At 47.1% G+C, this 13,023-nt stretch overlaps 1 protein-coding gene across 1 annotated transcript; it reads right to left on the bottom strand.

The window, feature by feature from the left end:
* Positions 1 to 1,149: 1,149 nt before the first annotated feature.
* On the bottom strand, positions 1,150 to 12,635 carry LOC135908500 (uncharacterized). Its single transcript, XM_065440310.2, has 3 exons — positions 12,429 to 12,635; positions 10,396 to 10,685; positions 1,150 to 1,493 (listed from the first exon to the last, which is right to left on the bottom strand). The coding sequence occupies exons 1-3, from the start codon at positions 12,606 to 12,608 to the stop codon at positions 1,220 to 1,222; spliced, it is 744 nt and encodes a 247-aa protein (XP_065296382.2). The 5' UTR covers positions 12,609 to 12,635; the 3' UTR covers positions 1,150 to 1,219.
* Between the last annotated feature and the right edge of the window lie 388 nt (positions 12,636 to 13,023).

The following is a 13,023-nucleotide window of genomic DNA, read 5'->3' as shown; positions in this document are numbered from 1 at the left end:
TTTATCTCTTGTGTGGGGAACTCTGCGTGGTCTTCACTTACTCCCACAACAACGGCGACCTTTGACTGGTCTGGATTTACATCAACCAATTGATAGCTTCACGTGGCTGATGGATTTTTATTGCGACAACAATTACATCGACATTCGCAGCACGTTCGCACCATTAGCAGAGTCATCCCGTTTAGCGCCGCCGTGTTATGCATCCAAGGGTTTAGAAGGCGTCAGACAATTTACAATGTCGTAGATCTCGTGACCTTTCTGCAGCAACAAAAATCTGTGAAGGAGCGTCTCTAGGTCACGATATTCCTACGTAAAAAGCTCGTACTACAATCTGACCTCTAAAGTCTGCTGAATTTGAAAGCCACGTCTTTACATAGGTTAGAAGCTACTTTTCCAAAAGATCTATGTTCGTGCTTACGAAAGCTTGCCCGACAACTAAGTATCTTTCGCGGCGTGGTAATCCAAAGGCGGCTATTCGAGCTCGACTCTTTTCAATCTGGCTCTTGTAGGGATTGCTGAATCGCTACCACCAGTAGGATAACATCTCTCTCTCCGCCGATATATGCATCCGAGCCACTGAAGTGGCACGACCTCAGGTGCGCAAGAATTCGGAAGGAACCAATGTTGACACTTATCTATCTACCAAGTGTACACTTTCTTTGCAGATACCGGCTTCCCTTTAATTAGAAACTGCAATGTTTTCGCTGTAGTTTGTTATTAAAAGGATAAATAATGTAAAGTCTACCAATTGAAATCAAACTAGGTACTTTATTGTTTACTTATTTTGCAAAGGCGTATATTGATTAGGTACTAGGCCAACAAACGCAGTTCAAGCACGGCAGAGCAGCGAGCACAAGTCTCGCGTTTCTTCACACACACTAACTAGCACATAAAGGCAGAGAACAAAATGCTGTTTCTGTAGGTACTTTATTCAGTGCCATATCACACACTCTGTTATGCCATGCTAATCAATAACACTATGTGCGCGAAACATCAAATCTCGCTAAAATGTGCGCATTATACATCATCTTCCGGTGAGGCGCCGTGTTTGCTCCACTGGACGTCGACTCCCGAATCTGCTTCAATGCTTCGCGTGCCATTCAAATTACAATCTCGTATAAATAACAGCAGCATTTTATGAACGTTCCCGATCAACCAAACCAGTAACGTCACGTTTCGCGGAAGTATACATAAGCACGCGATCCTTCTTCCGCCCATTTTAGCACAAAGGAGGTCGTTCTCTGACGAGGCGTCTCACGCGGAGACCACGAATCGCTCTATGCGTTTCGATCAAGCGGTGAAGGAGCAATTCGCCGGCGAGCGCAGACAGTGCCGCGCTTAGCCCCAGTAACGCCATGTAGAACAGGGCCGCGGTATCCTCTGCCGAGAGGGAGTGAACCTGAGACGAGGAAGGCCGCGTGAGGTACCAGGAGCGGGGCAGCAGCTGCAGCCGTTTCCTCTCCGTCAGTCCTGACTCGTGCATCCAACGGCACCTGTGGGATAAAGGGTGCGCACAGGTTGCACAAGAAAGCACGCTGACGCTTTCCGCTTTATGACACGTTCAGGTAAATTCTCAGAATATTTATGCAGTTCTTATTTTCTGCCCCAGTGTAGGAACTATCAATAAATACGCATAACAACAAATAAAGACAATTAAAAGATAGAACGGTATGCGTATAGGTAAACGAAAAGGTAAATGTAATTTTCACATATCTTTATTTCTACGCATGTAGAAAAATAATTCGCCAAGTATTACGATACTCCCTAATGCGAAATTAGAGCGCAACTCTATACTTGTTTTCATTTCGCGATATATTGGCTAGCACTGAGAATCTGACTCGCGCGGCACATTGCAAACGGAGCGAAGGTGGGTTGCGGCTGCCTCGCTAATCGGGAGATTGCGAGAGGCAGCGCGCGCTTGACACGTGGCCGCAATTCACAGCAGCTGTCGAAGACAGACCTCTGCTCATGCAGTGCTTTTTTTCCGTATATGGTATCGGTGGACGCGCTCGCCGCATGCCATCTATGAAGCGACGATGGCGCGCTACTCTGGCGCCATATCGTAGTGGTCGTCGCGCCAGAGCCCGTCTTGCGCAGCACTACGCTTTTCTTCTCACGCTTTCGCAATACCATGATTTTGTTCGAAGATTAAGGAAATGTCAAGAAACTGAATTACGCGTCGCTGAGGTAATTCCTTGGTAAACTTTAATCCTCCCCCATAAAGTTTAAATTGCTCACTTACTGAGGTAGCAGCCGAGTCTAATTCTTCCCTATTGCAGAAAATCAGGTAATCATCAACGTAACGAAATATCTTGATAACGCTATCACCTAAGGCTTTCTCTAAGCAGTTGTCAACCTTACTCAGGTAAATGTTGCTAAGAATAGGGGCAACCTTTGAGCCGATGCAAATGCCTGATTTCTGCAGAAAAACGCCATCTCTCCACCCAATCAGCGTCGACTTCAAGTACATTGAAAGAATTTCTAGAAAAGCTCCCGTGGAAACACCGCATCTGTCAATAAAAGCCGACTCTTGCACTTGTTCTTTAATGCACTCATTTACGGAATTTAGCAACCCGTCATGCGGCAAGGAATAATACAAGTCTTCGATATCCATACTAAAAGCTGTACAATCACCCGGATTCTCCTCTCTTAAATAGTGAACTAGCGCCTGAGAATTACGTAGGCAAAAGGGATCTGAAAAAATTAGTGAAGCTAGGCAGTTCTGTAGGTAACTAGCGACACAGACCTGCCACGTCCCTTTCTCTGACACTATAGCACGAAAAGGAATTTCTTGTTTATGGGTCTTGGCCAAGAAAAACAGTTCTAATGTGAGGGATTTAGCTTTCTTGACATTACAAACAAGCCTATCAAGATTATGTCTTGACAAGAGGTCAACCGCACGTTGCTTAACTACCGAAGGCTTGAGTTTGACTGGTTGCAAATTCTTTTTGTTGCAAGAATTTGCAACCAGTCAAACTCAAGCCTTCGGTAGTTAAGCAACGTGCGGTTGACCTCTTGTCAAGACATAATCTTGATAGGCTTGTTTGTAATGTCAAGAAAGCTAAATCCCTCACATTAGAACTGTTTTTCTCGGCCAAGACCCATAAACAAGAAATTCCTTTTCGTGCTATAGTGTCAGAGAAAGGGACGTGGCAGGTCTGTGTCGCTAGTTACCTACAGAACTGCCTAGCTTCACTAATTTTTTCAGATCCCTTTTGCCTACGTAATTCTCAGGCGCTAATTCACTATTTAAGAGAGGAGAATCCGGGTGATTGTACAGCTTTTAGTATGGATATCGAAGACTTGTATTATTCCTTGCCGCATGACGGGTTGCTAAATTCCGTAAATGAGTGCATTAAAGAACAAGTGCAAGAGTCGGCTTTTATTGACAGATGCGGTGTTTCCACGGGAGCTTTTCTAGAAATTCTTTCAATGTACTTGAAGTCGACGCTGATTGGGTGGAGAGATGGCGTTTTTCTGCAGAAATCAGGCATTTGCATCGGCTCAAAGGTTGCCCCTATTCTTAGCAACATTTACCTGAGTAAGGTTGACAACTGCTTAGAGAAAGCCTTAGGTGATAGCGTTATCAAGATATTTCGTTACGTTGATGATTACCTGATTTTCTGCAATAGGGAAGAATTAGACTCGGCTGCTACCTCAGTAAGTGAGCAATTTAAACTTTATGGAGGAGGATTAAAGTTTACCAAGGAATTACCTCAGCGACGCGTAATTCAGTTTCTTGACATTTCCTTAATCTTCGAACAAAATCATGTTTGTTGGCAGTATTCCCCAAGATCTTCGAAGCCGTTGCTAAACTTTCAATTCAAGCATTCTAAATTAGTAAAAAACGGAATCGCCATGTCGTGCCTTAAGTCTTCCCTCACAAGATCCTGCACGCACAAAATGAGCGCCAGTTTTAATGCGCAGGTCCGGCGCCTATTAGAAGCAGGTTATCCTAATGTAGCGGTGGCCACTGTAGCTGAGCGCCTAAAGAAGTCGGTTTCCAGGGGGACGGACGTAATCACAGAAAGCAGTAATCGCAAAAAAAGAGTAGTGGCTATTCCGTATATTCATTCAGTGTCGCACAGGCTTAAAAAAGTTGCTAGTAGATATGATGTTAATGTTGCTTTCACTGCTCCCAATAGGCTAGGTAAGATATGCGCTGCAGTACAGAATAAAAAGGAGCGGGTTAAAGGTAAAAAACGAACAGATATTTGTCCAGTGAAGCACAATAAGAACAACAGTTTTACAGAATGTCGTATGGGTGTGGTATATCAAATTCCCCTTAGCTGTGGCCAGTTCTACGTAGGGCAAACGGGACGGTGTATCAATCAGAGGCTAATGGAGCATAAAAGGTCGTTAACCGGTGGATCGCCTTCTAATCTTTCGCTACATTGCCGAGATTGTAACTGCAAGCCAAAGTTAGATGATTGCGCGATACTGTACAGGCATAAGAATGAAGATACGCGTCTTATGGTAGAGGCATGGCATATCTATAATGGTGGAAGTGCGTGCGTGAGTCAGCCTTCGATTACTTTACATAAGGAAGAGATTAAGTGTCTTAACAGTTATCTCTCACGTAGACCAGCACGTGTACCCGATTGACACGTGGTGTTACCATTCCTGAGCATGCGCAGATGAGTTTTGTGTCTTCTTTCATTTTTCGCCTCAGTGCTCTCTCCAGTTGATAGTCGGCGTTCGTGTTGTCCACTTCTTTACTCTTGTGTCCTGTCTGCACGCCTCACTTCTAGTTTGCATAATGAATCCTTACCAACTAGCTCAGCTTTCTGTCGTTCTAAGCTTCGCAATACCCCCTCCTGCTCTTTCCTTCTCGCGCTCTTTTCGCTATCGCAGTCTTCCATCCCCCGCTGCGCTCCGGGTTCGTGCTTTCATCCTTTTCTGTGTTCGTTCGTTCGGTTCCACAGAGGGGCGACGCCGACGCGAAACGCAGGAATGGGCGCCTAAAAGTTGCGATTTAAAACTGCACATATCAGTTATCCACGTATGCTTCCTGCATGACGATACACTTTTGGAAAATTCAGTCAGCTTCCGTGGCCCTTCCGCAAATAATTAAGGTCTCAGTTGCTCTCGAAGCAATGTCTGCATCGCTTGCTGAACCTCGTCACCTGACCTTAACCTACACGACCATGCAGCGCCTCCTTCGAGAGACCGAAGATGGTATAATCCGATGGCACTGGATCAGGTCTGTAAGGAGAGAGACAGAGATATAGCAAAAAGAGGAAAGGCAGGGATGTCAAGCTGACGACCGTCTGGTTTGCTACCCGTTACTGGGGGAAGGGAAAGGGTGAACAGAAAGAGGAAAGCGGTATAGAGGGAACACTGTCTGTGCATGCATCAAAGCGCTTTGAAATCAGTCAGGCCCAAGCAAGTGTCCCCCCCCCCCCCGATACATTAGGCTGCCGGCATTCTGCTGCCTGAAGCTAATCTGGGTGCTTCCTCATAGCTGGTGGTGCACGTTGAAGTAACCTGCGAAGACCAAGGAGCCACTGGTCGTCAGCAGTACGTTGCAGTTCGTGTCATCATAATCATCATCATCAGCCTGGTTACGCCCACTGCAGGGCAAAGGCCTCTCCCATACTTTTCCAAATACCCGGGTCATGTACTAATTGTGGCCATGTTGTCCCTGCAAACTTCTTAATCTCACCCGCCTACCTAACTTTCTGCCACCCCCTGCTACGCTTCCCTTCCCTTGTAATCCAGTCCGTAACCCTTAATGACCATCGGTTATCTTCCCTCCTCATTACATGTCCTGCATATGCCCACTTCTTTTTTTTATTTCAACTAAGATGTCATTAACTCGCGTTCGTTCCCTCACCCAATCTGCTCTTTTCTTATCCCTTAACGTTACACGCATCATTCTTCTTTTCATTAGTACGTGTCAGTATGACAGTACGTGTCAATATATCGTTAAAGTAAAACCCAGCATTTCTTACTTCAGTGCGAATAGAATGCTGCGGGTGAGCCATGATGCCTACTCAAGACTTGCAAGCACTGAATTCACAGCATCCAGCACTTGCATTGCACTTCGCGCTGACGGAGTGTGCAGGTTATTCAAGAGCATTCGAAAAGTATTCATCAGAGACCGAGAATCATAATCACTTGTCGTCTTCTTCGGGCAATTTGTCAGGAACCCGCGCTGTGCACTCTACAGCGGTACGCAGCTTTATCACTTGGCGTGGCTCCGGCTCCGGCTGTGGCATCGACTGTGGCGTCGGCTGCGGCTTTGGTTGTAACTTTCGCTGTGGCTCTGGCTTTCGCTGTGGCTTTAGTAGTGCGGACCGAGTTGCATTGGTCTCCGCCATGACCTTGTCAAACTTATGTTCGATTCCGCCAAGCCTCGGGGGCAAAGGAGGAGGTGTTGTCTGGTGGGGCGTACTCTTCACAGAGGCATCACCGTTCTTTCAAGTCGGACGGCGTTGGGAGCGTCCCTTTCTAACGGCCGCAACACCTTTCCGACGAGACGAACGGTCTCTCGCCATCTGCTTCAAGACCACCTTTTCATCCTTCATTTTGGGGCACTCCTACGAGGAAGCATCATGCGACCCAAGGCAATCGATGCGCAAGAAAGACTCTGCAGCGTGGGGCTCACTGCATCGTGAGCAAACTCTTGTGTTCTCGCACATGGCGCCCACGAGTCCCAGCCACATAAAATTGCGAAATTGGAGTGGCCTTGGGATAAATGGTCGCATAGGGTGCCTAAAGTGGCCCACCCTGACGTGTGAAGGGAGAGCCTCGCCCTTGAAAATTATTTTGACACAGCGGGATGTGCCGAGGTGATACACATGGGTTATTGCAACGTCAGAAATGGCAGGCTTCACTAGAATCGGCAAGTCAGCGCTGGAGACGAAGGAGTCCACATCGTAGATGACACCAGTAGTGGAACCACTGTCCAGTGGGATGTACGAGTGGAGCTTTATGCCACCAAGTTCTGTAACTTTCCTCAAGTTTGTCAGCGCAGACTCATGTGTGCCGTCAATAGCCAACACATATTTTCATGGGTTGACTCTAACGTCTGTGATTTGATCTGGCGCTACTGCTTCAAGTTCCACCGAGAGAAACTGTCTGTTGAATCGCCTAAGGTTGTCGGTAGCGAGTTCTCGTACAAATAGAATCGTACTGCATGCGGTATTCCGACGTGGTCTTACAGCTGGCGTGCTCGAAAACATGGACGTCCTGGTGGTGTGCCTTCGTTTCGCCTTGCTACTTCGCACAAGCTTGAAGGCGTCATCGGGGAAGTCCTCAGTGCTGAGCGAGTAGACACTGGTGTCATCGTCGTCGGTCTCGCTCTGAAGACTGGTCCGCTTCCTAGACGCAGCTACCGCTGAAGTCGTCATTCCCGGCACAGGCATGAAGACGTCAACTTGCATCCGCGCCGCGAACCATGGCGGCTCTCCAAAGTTGTACGCAAAAATCAGGAGAAAAAAATTGAGCTAGAGAAATAGCGTCCTGGCTCACAGACCTTCGTTTTAGTTTTCGTTTGTTGGTTTCAGGGCTGTAAGGAGAATGTGGAAGCGCTAAGAGCTGACGGTGGTTGTACCTCCGACCACGACAAGCGTACTACGGCACGCCGTTATTCGTTGGTGCATTCCTGGAGTGGTGCATCCACACGGGTGATCTTTTTCCTCCGCGACACTGGATTTTGTGTACTCCTACTTCCACGTCACTCCAAGTATACACGTGGTGACATCTAACCACGGAGGAAGACATGTAGGAGGTGAAACTCCCGTCAGCGCGAGCGAGCGCGGGCGACCAGATAAGGCCACAATTGTATGCGCCGACGGGGCTGTATGCAATGGCGGCGCCATATGCGGCGCGTCGTAGAAGCCGCAGCGAAAAAAAAAATGCAGCGCCCAGGTAGACGGCTCCGGCGCGCTCTCTGTCCACTTCCTCCGTGCCCTCAATAGAAGTCAGGCGCGCGCGGCCGAACGGGAGCAACACGCTCGACCGGTTGCCCTGGCAACCGAAACGGCCGCCAGGCGCCGCCAGCATGATAGTGGCTCCACGGGCTTGTGACCTTTTCTGGTCGCCGCAAACAGCGGAGTTTCCACTCCTAAATTTTTCTTGCTCCGTGCATCTAACCCACCCAGATTTCGCGTATTCTCGCCAAGATGCAAAAATTTATTTTACTTCTTTATTTACCCTCGTAAGTAGAAGAAAGAAATAAAATGTCAGGAGATTGCACATTCGTTTAGCAAATTAAACACACCATATAACATGAGCTCGGCATAAATATGCAAACTAGCATAGAAGGCGAGTGCAGACTCAACGCATGACCTGTGAAATGCATGAGTAATCTCTGCTTATCCTGAATTAGTCATGTTCACAGTATATCACAAAAGTCACAAACGCGGAAGAGTAAAAGAAGTTATAACGACATTGAGATCAAAGAAAGAACGTCACGTCAAGGCACACAAAGCGTCACTGACCCAAGAATGTCATCACGACGTTACTTGTGTACAGAATTATCAGCGCAAGCAGGAACCATATACGTTGTAAAAACGTATTCACGATTTGCGCTTCCTCGGTATCAGCTATAAGGACCACTCGCCGGAGTGGCCCTTTGTCAAGTACTATGCAGACGCTTAGTTTACATTTTGTGGAGATGCAAGGGGGTTCCCAGTTTCACCATCTTGAAACACCGAAAGCGCAGAGGGCTATCGGCCACCACAATCACCGACATCACCGATCACTTTAGCAGGTGCCACTAAGACAACCTTGAAATTTTTTTTGAACACACTAATTGCTTTTGTTACACGAGAAAAGTTTGTTAATATTTTCAACAAGAGATTATAAGACATAGGAAACACATATAATGAAGTAATTGGTAAAGCAGAAATGTGCATAAATATCTGTTAATATTTATACAGTGTGAGTCGATGAAATCCTAAAAGTATTTTACGCAATACGTTACTGGTAAGAAAATCAGACCATTTCTGAAATAAAATGTGCAGAAACAGTGTATAAACAGAAATGTTTACCATACAGACAGGACACCACAAGAGACTGCTTGCATTTTTATGCATACAAAGAGCTCGAGATAACAGCACCCAAAATTTTCTAGAATGAGCCAAATATATTCGTTAATCTCGAGAAACTTTTGCATGAAATAATTAATCCACAAACCAGCACGAAAGAAAGAAGGCTCGCTATCCATCACGAGTGCATTTTCACCGCTAAACAAGTCCAAAATCCACTACATCTGCAGTGAAAAATTCGTTAACGTTGAAGTATTGATGCAGGCAAGTGTCACGCCAATTTATAAAACAAACTAGAACTGATGTGTGGTGCATGAAATCACAAATGCGTCAGGCATTGGGCGCGTTATCAGCTTACCGCAACACATACAAGGTAGTCTTACAGGGCTCCTCCATATTTGGAGGAGTTTGGCATATATATATAGTTTGGCATATTGCACCCTTCAGACTTCATCAGATATAGTTCACCATTATTATATCAGTCGTGGTAAATAACCCAGTACGCACCCAGCAATTCAGTTGTAGTCTACCCGAATCATTCTACTTTAGGGGCAACGTAAGGAACTGCTAATGAATCTGCCGATGTGACTGGTAAGACGGCTAAAGAACTGGTGTCGCAATCACAAGAAAAACACGTACTGAGACGAACTTTCTGTGTTGAATAACTTAAGCTAATTCATAAAAATTTGAAATTACGACTGACCAAAAGTGTAAAATGAACGGGCGTGGGAGCATGTGCCCCTATCTCGTTTCAAAACGGATACTAATATTGTGTTTAATGGTAACGGAAGATGTCAGCCCTGCTATAAGGAGGGATCGCTAATGCAGGTGTGTCTGACATGACGGGAAAATGAGAACGATATAAATAAAGACAGAGAAGCTAGGAATAAATCAACGGCGTGCAATGAAACAAACACACGCAACCACACTCGCGGCACCCGTAATTAATGAGGCATTGCGATCGGCGTGCACGTGAGAAATACATCAAGTTTTTCGCACCGTCAAACATGAGGGCATGTGTATCAACGAGGTGTCGGTACACCTACCAGGAGGCGAAATAGCTTTTATTGGTGGTCCTTGCTACTGCTGCTCCTATGAACTTCAGGATTTTGTGTGTGTTTGTGTGTGTGTGTGTGTGTGTGTGTGTGTGTGTGTGTGTGTGTGTGTGCGCGTGTGTGTGCGTGCGTGCGTGTGTGTGTGTCTGTCAAGCATGCTTCATTTTACCTTCTTTTTTATTAGAAAACTTCAGCTGACAGACAACGCTCGTCCCGTGTTCTTTCCTGTGTCCGCGTCTGTTCGGAGGACACAGGAAGAAAATTCTCAGGAGGAAAATAAACAGGGTTACTCATTCGGAAAAGTAACGCATTGGATGTCACCCTGGTGCTCAAGTAGGTGTTACCTGGTGTGCAGAAGTTCCGCGGTTTTCGGATCCAAACTTTTGCGCATGAACATGGCGAACTGAGCCGATATGGTGTGCTGCACGGCCGGATAGATGATGCCGAGTCCCGGTTTCCGCGGATACAGGGCCGCGACCAGGCTGTGCATAGCGTTGTCCTCCAAGAAGATGACCGCGCGCTGAGCGATCACCTCGTCGAACGTTGCGCGCGTGAGCGCAACCGATGCAGGCAGGATCGACCCCCGACGGCGGGCCGTTGCCAGAATCTTCTGTAGATCCGGCTCTGGAGACACCTGCGCAAACGCCCGTTTGGTGCACATAGATATTTAACTAACTCGAATAGCTGAATACAGTAACTTGTGGCTAATGGAAGCGAAACATTTTTTTTCTTTCTTCAAGGGCCCCTCACCAGGTCTAGCAACTTCATACAATGTGCGCTAACGGTCGTGTCTGCTAATTATTACATCCCTACGCGCCGCAGAGAGAGCTTTCATTTCAAACGAAACGCCGTTGGCACTTCTGCTCACGGACTCCGCGCTCCCAGTTGGAGAGTCGTCGACGTCAATCGCACAGGTGCGTCCACGTACATGACCGTGCTGTGACGTCCCTCGCAGTGGCACGCGACTTCTAAAATTATTCAAGGCAACATCAGCTATTTGTTTAATACATGTAGCTTCAATCGACCAACTATTGTTTAGGCTGAAATAATAAAACATAGAAGAACGTCTGCACGTGTTTGTTTTGCTTCGTACCTCAGCAAGAGAAACGCAGTTCCGTTTTGTCTCTTGTTCCCACGCATGCGCGCAGAGAACTAAACTATGTCATTTTCTACCGTGTTGCAGCGCGACGATCATGCTCTTGATCGTCTGGCTCAGTGCTCGTGACTGTGACACTGACTTATACCATTAAACGGGCGCTCTTCAACATCGTCCGCAGCGCGAAACGAGACAAGCGCAACTGCGCGCGCACGAGACCGTCACCGGAAGTGCGCCACTCAGAAAAAACACCAGAGGAAGAAAAAAGAAAAGGAATGAGGTGGGGCCCGTGGCACCCGTGGCGTGTGCATCACACCATCTTCCGACTCCGGAGTGGGAGAACGCATGGAAGGCATTTCACTTTCGAAGGCTAGACGGGGAAAATGGAGAGAATGTCCACGCTGGTGGTGATTCTCGCCTTCTAATCTTTCTCGCCTTCAAATATTTCTATCTCTGCTATTATTCAAATAGTCCGGGACAAAAATGCGGTAGAACACCTCCTTGGAGGGCAAGTAACAACTTCCAGCGTGTAACGAAAATTTGCTATGTGGTCTGGCGAGGGGTCTTTTAAGAGTGCCCGAAGTGCCAAAATAAAGCCCACTTCGACTAAAAAAAATGATGAGACGGAGGTCATATTTGCTCCTCTGTCTAGCAAATGGTACCGTCTCTATCACGTATTATAAAGATGAAGTCACTGTAAAAGTGACGCTAGCTGCATACAAAATATTACGAAGAAACTTGACGGTCCGATGTAACAAACCTCGTTACTCAAGACGGGCAACTGCTTGCGAAAGCTTGTACAACGAATTCTCGTCGAGAGGCTATTTCTTTGCACAAACCGCATTCTAGAACCGTGGTTTTCATGTCCGTCACAAAATAAATAATTCACCAGCCTCCCGAGCACGCACCTTAAGCACCTACATATTGTGATCCTTCCGTGGTATTTTTTTTTCTCTCTTTCACGGCGTGTTAGAGATGTCAAGGGTGCGATAAATTTTTGCGTACACCACAACAAGAACTGCCGGACCATTCTTTATTAAAATTACTTCCTAATCCTCCTCCCACGTATAGTTAGAACACTGTCCAAAGAGTTCACGCCCAACGCAAGAATTGCTAACACTGTCAGTGCTTCACCTTTTTTGTTTATTCCTAGTACCTCAAAGGCCCCCTAGGAGGGGCGTTTGAGGGGAACTAAAGAACTGCCAAACTGGCGATTTGTTACTGTCTCTTTAACGCGGGGGCGTATCCTTGACCAGGGAACGTAGCTTTCTTCTCCCTGACCTTGAACTGGTGCTCGAATGTAGTTCCTCGTACGATGATCGGTTTGATGTGCGGCCTCTCGGCAACGTCATGGAACGTCTCCAGGCGTTCGGTTGGCGTCTTGACGCTCATGCTGGCCTTCATTGTGCCCTGGAACGAGTTCATCAGCACCAGAACGGCCAGCCACCAGACGGCGAACATTACGCGGCCAACCGCGTCACGCACGGGTCGAACAGTGCCTGCGTATACGGAAGGACTCGATGACACAGCGAAAAGGACGAGGAACCTCGTCGGCAGCTGCGTTACAGACGATGTTACGAGAAGGAGAACCGCGAACCGTTAGTCGTCGTGACGGTGAACCTCATCACCGCTAATCATCACGCGGGTCATAAAGGGTCATTTTCGTTTGGAGGAGATTTCGGAGAGAGAGAGAGAAAGCAAATAAGAGGTGATAAGGGAAAGGCAGGGAGTTTAAACAGGCAGGACCCGGTTGGCTACCCTGCGTTGAGCAACTTGCAAAGGGAGATACCCTTGAGATGAGAAGTAAGCGCGGACACATGCAATGAAGCGTTCATCGTGCAGTTAATCACAAGCGGTCGTATAGGCTGGCACACGT

Source organism: Dermacentor albipictus, chromosome 3 (genome assembly GCF_038994185.2).
Source record: "Dermacentor albipictus isolate Rhodes 1998 colony chromosome 3, USDA_Dalb.pri_finalv2, whole genome shotgun sequence".
Classification (NCBI taxonomy): domain Eukaryota; kingdom Metazoa; phylum Arthropoda; class Arachnida; order Ixodida; family Ixodidae; genus Dermacentor; species Dermacentor albipictus.
This window is presented reverse-complemented; position numbering and strand designations above follow the sequence as displayed.

What these genes read in the sequence shown, in the direction of transcription:
- LOC135908500 (XM_065440310.2), bottom strand. Translation starts at nt 12,608, where the DNA reads ATGTTCGCCGTCTGGTGGCTGGCCGTTCTGGTGCTGATGAACTCGTTC. An exon ending in CATTCGAGCACCAGTTCAAG is followed by an intron (nt 10,686 to 12,428) that starts GTCAGGGAGAAG and finishes GCGTTTGCGCAG; the next exon opens with GTGTCTCCAGAGCCGGATCT. An exon ending in GCGGAACTTCTGCACACCAG is followed by an intron (nt 1,494 to 10,395) that starts GTAACACCTACT and finishes TTTATCCCACAG; the next exon opens with GTGCCGTTGGATGCACGAGT.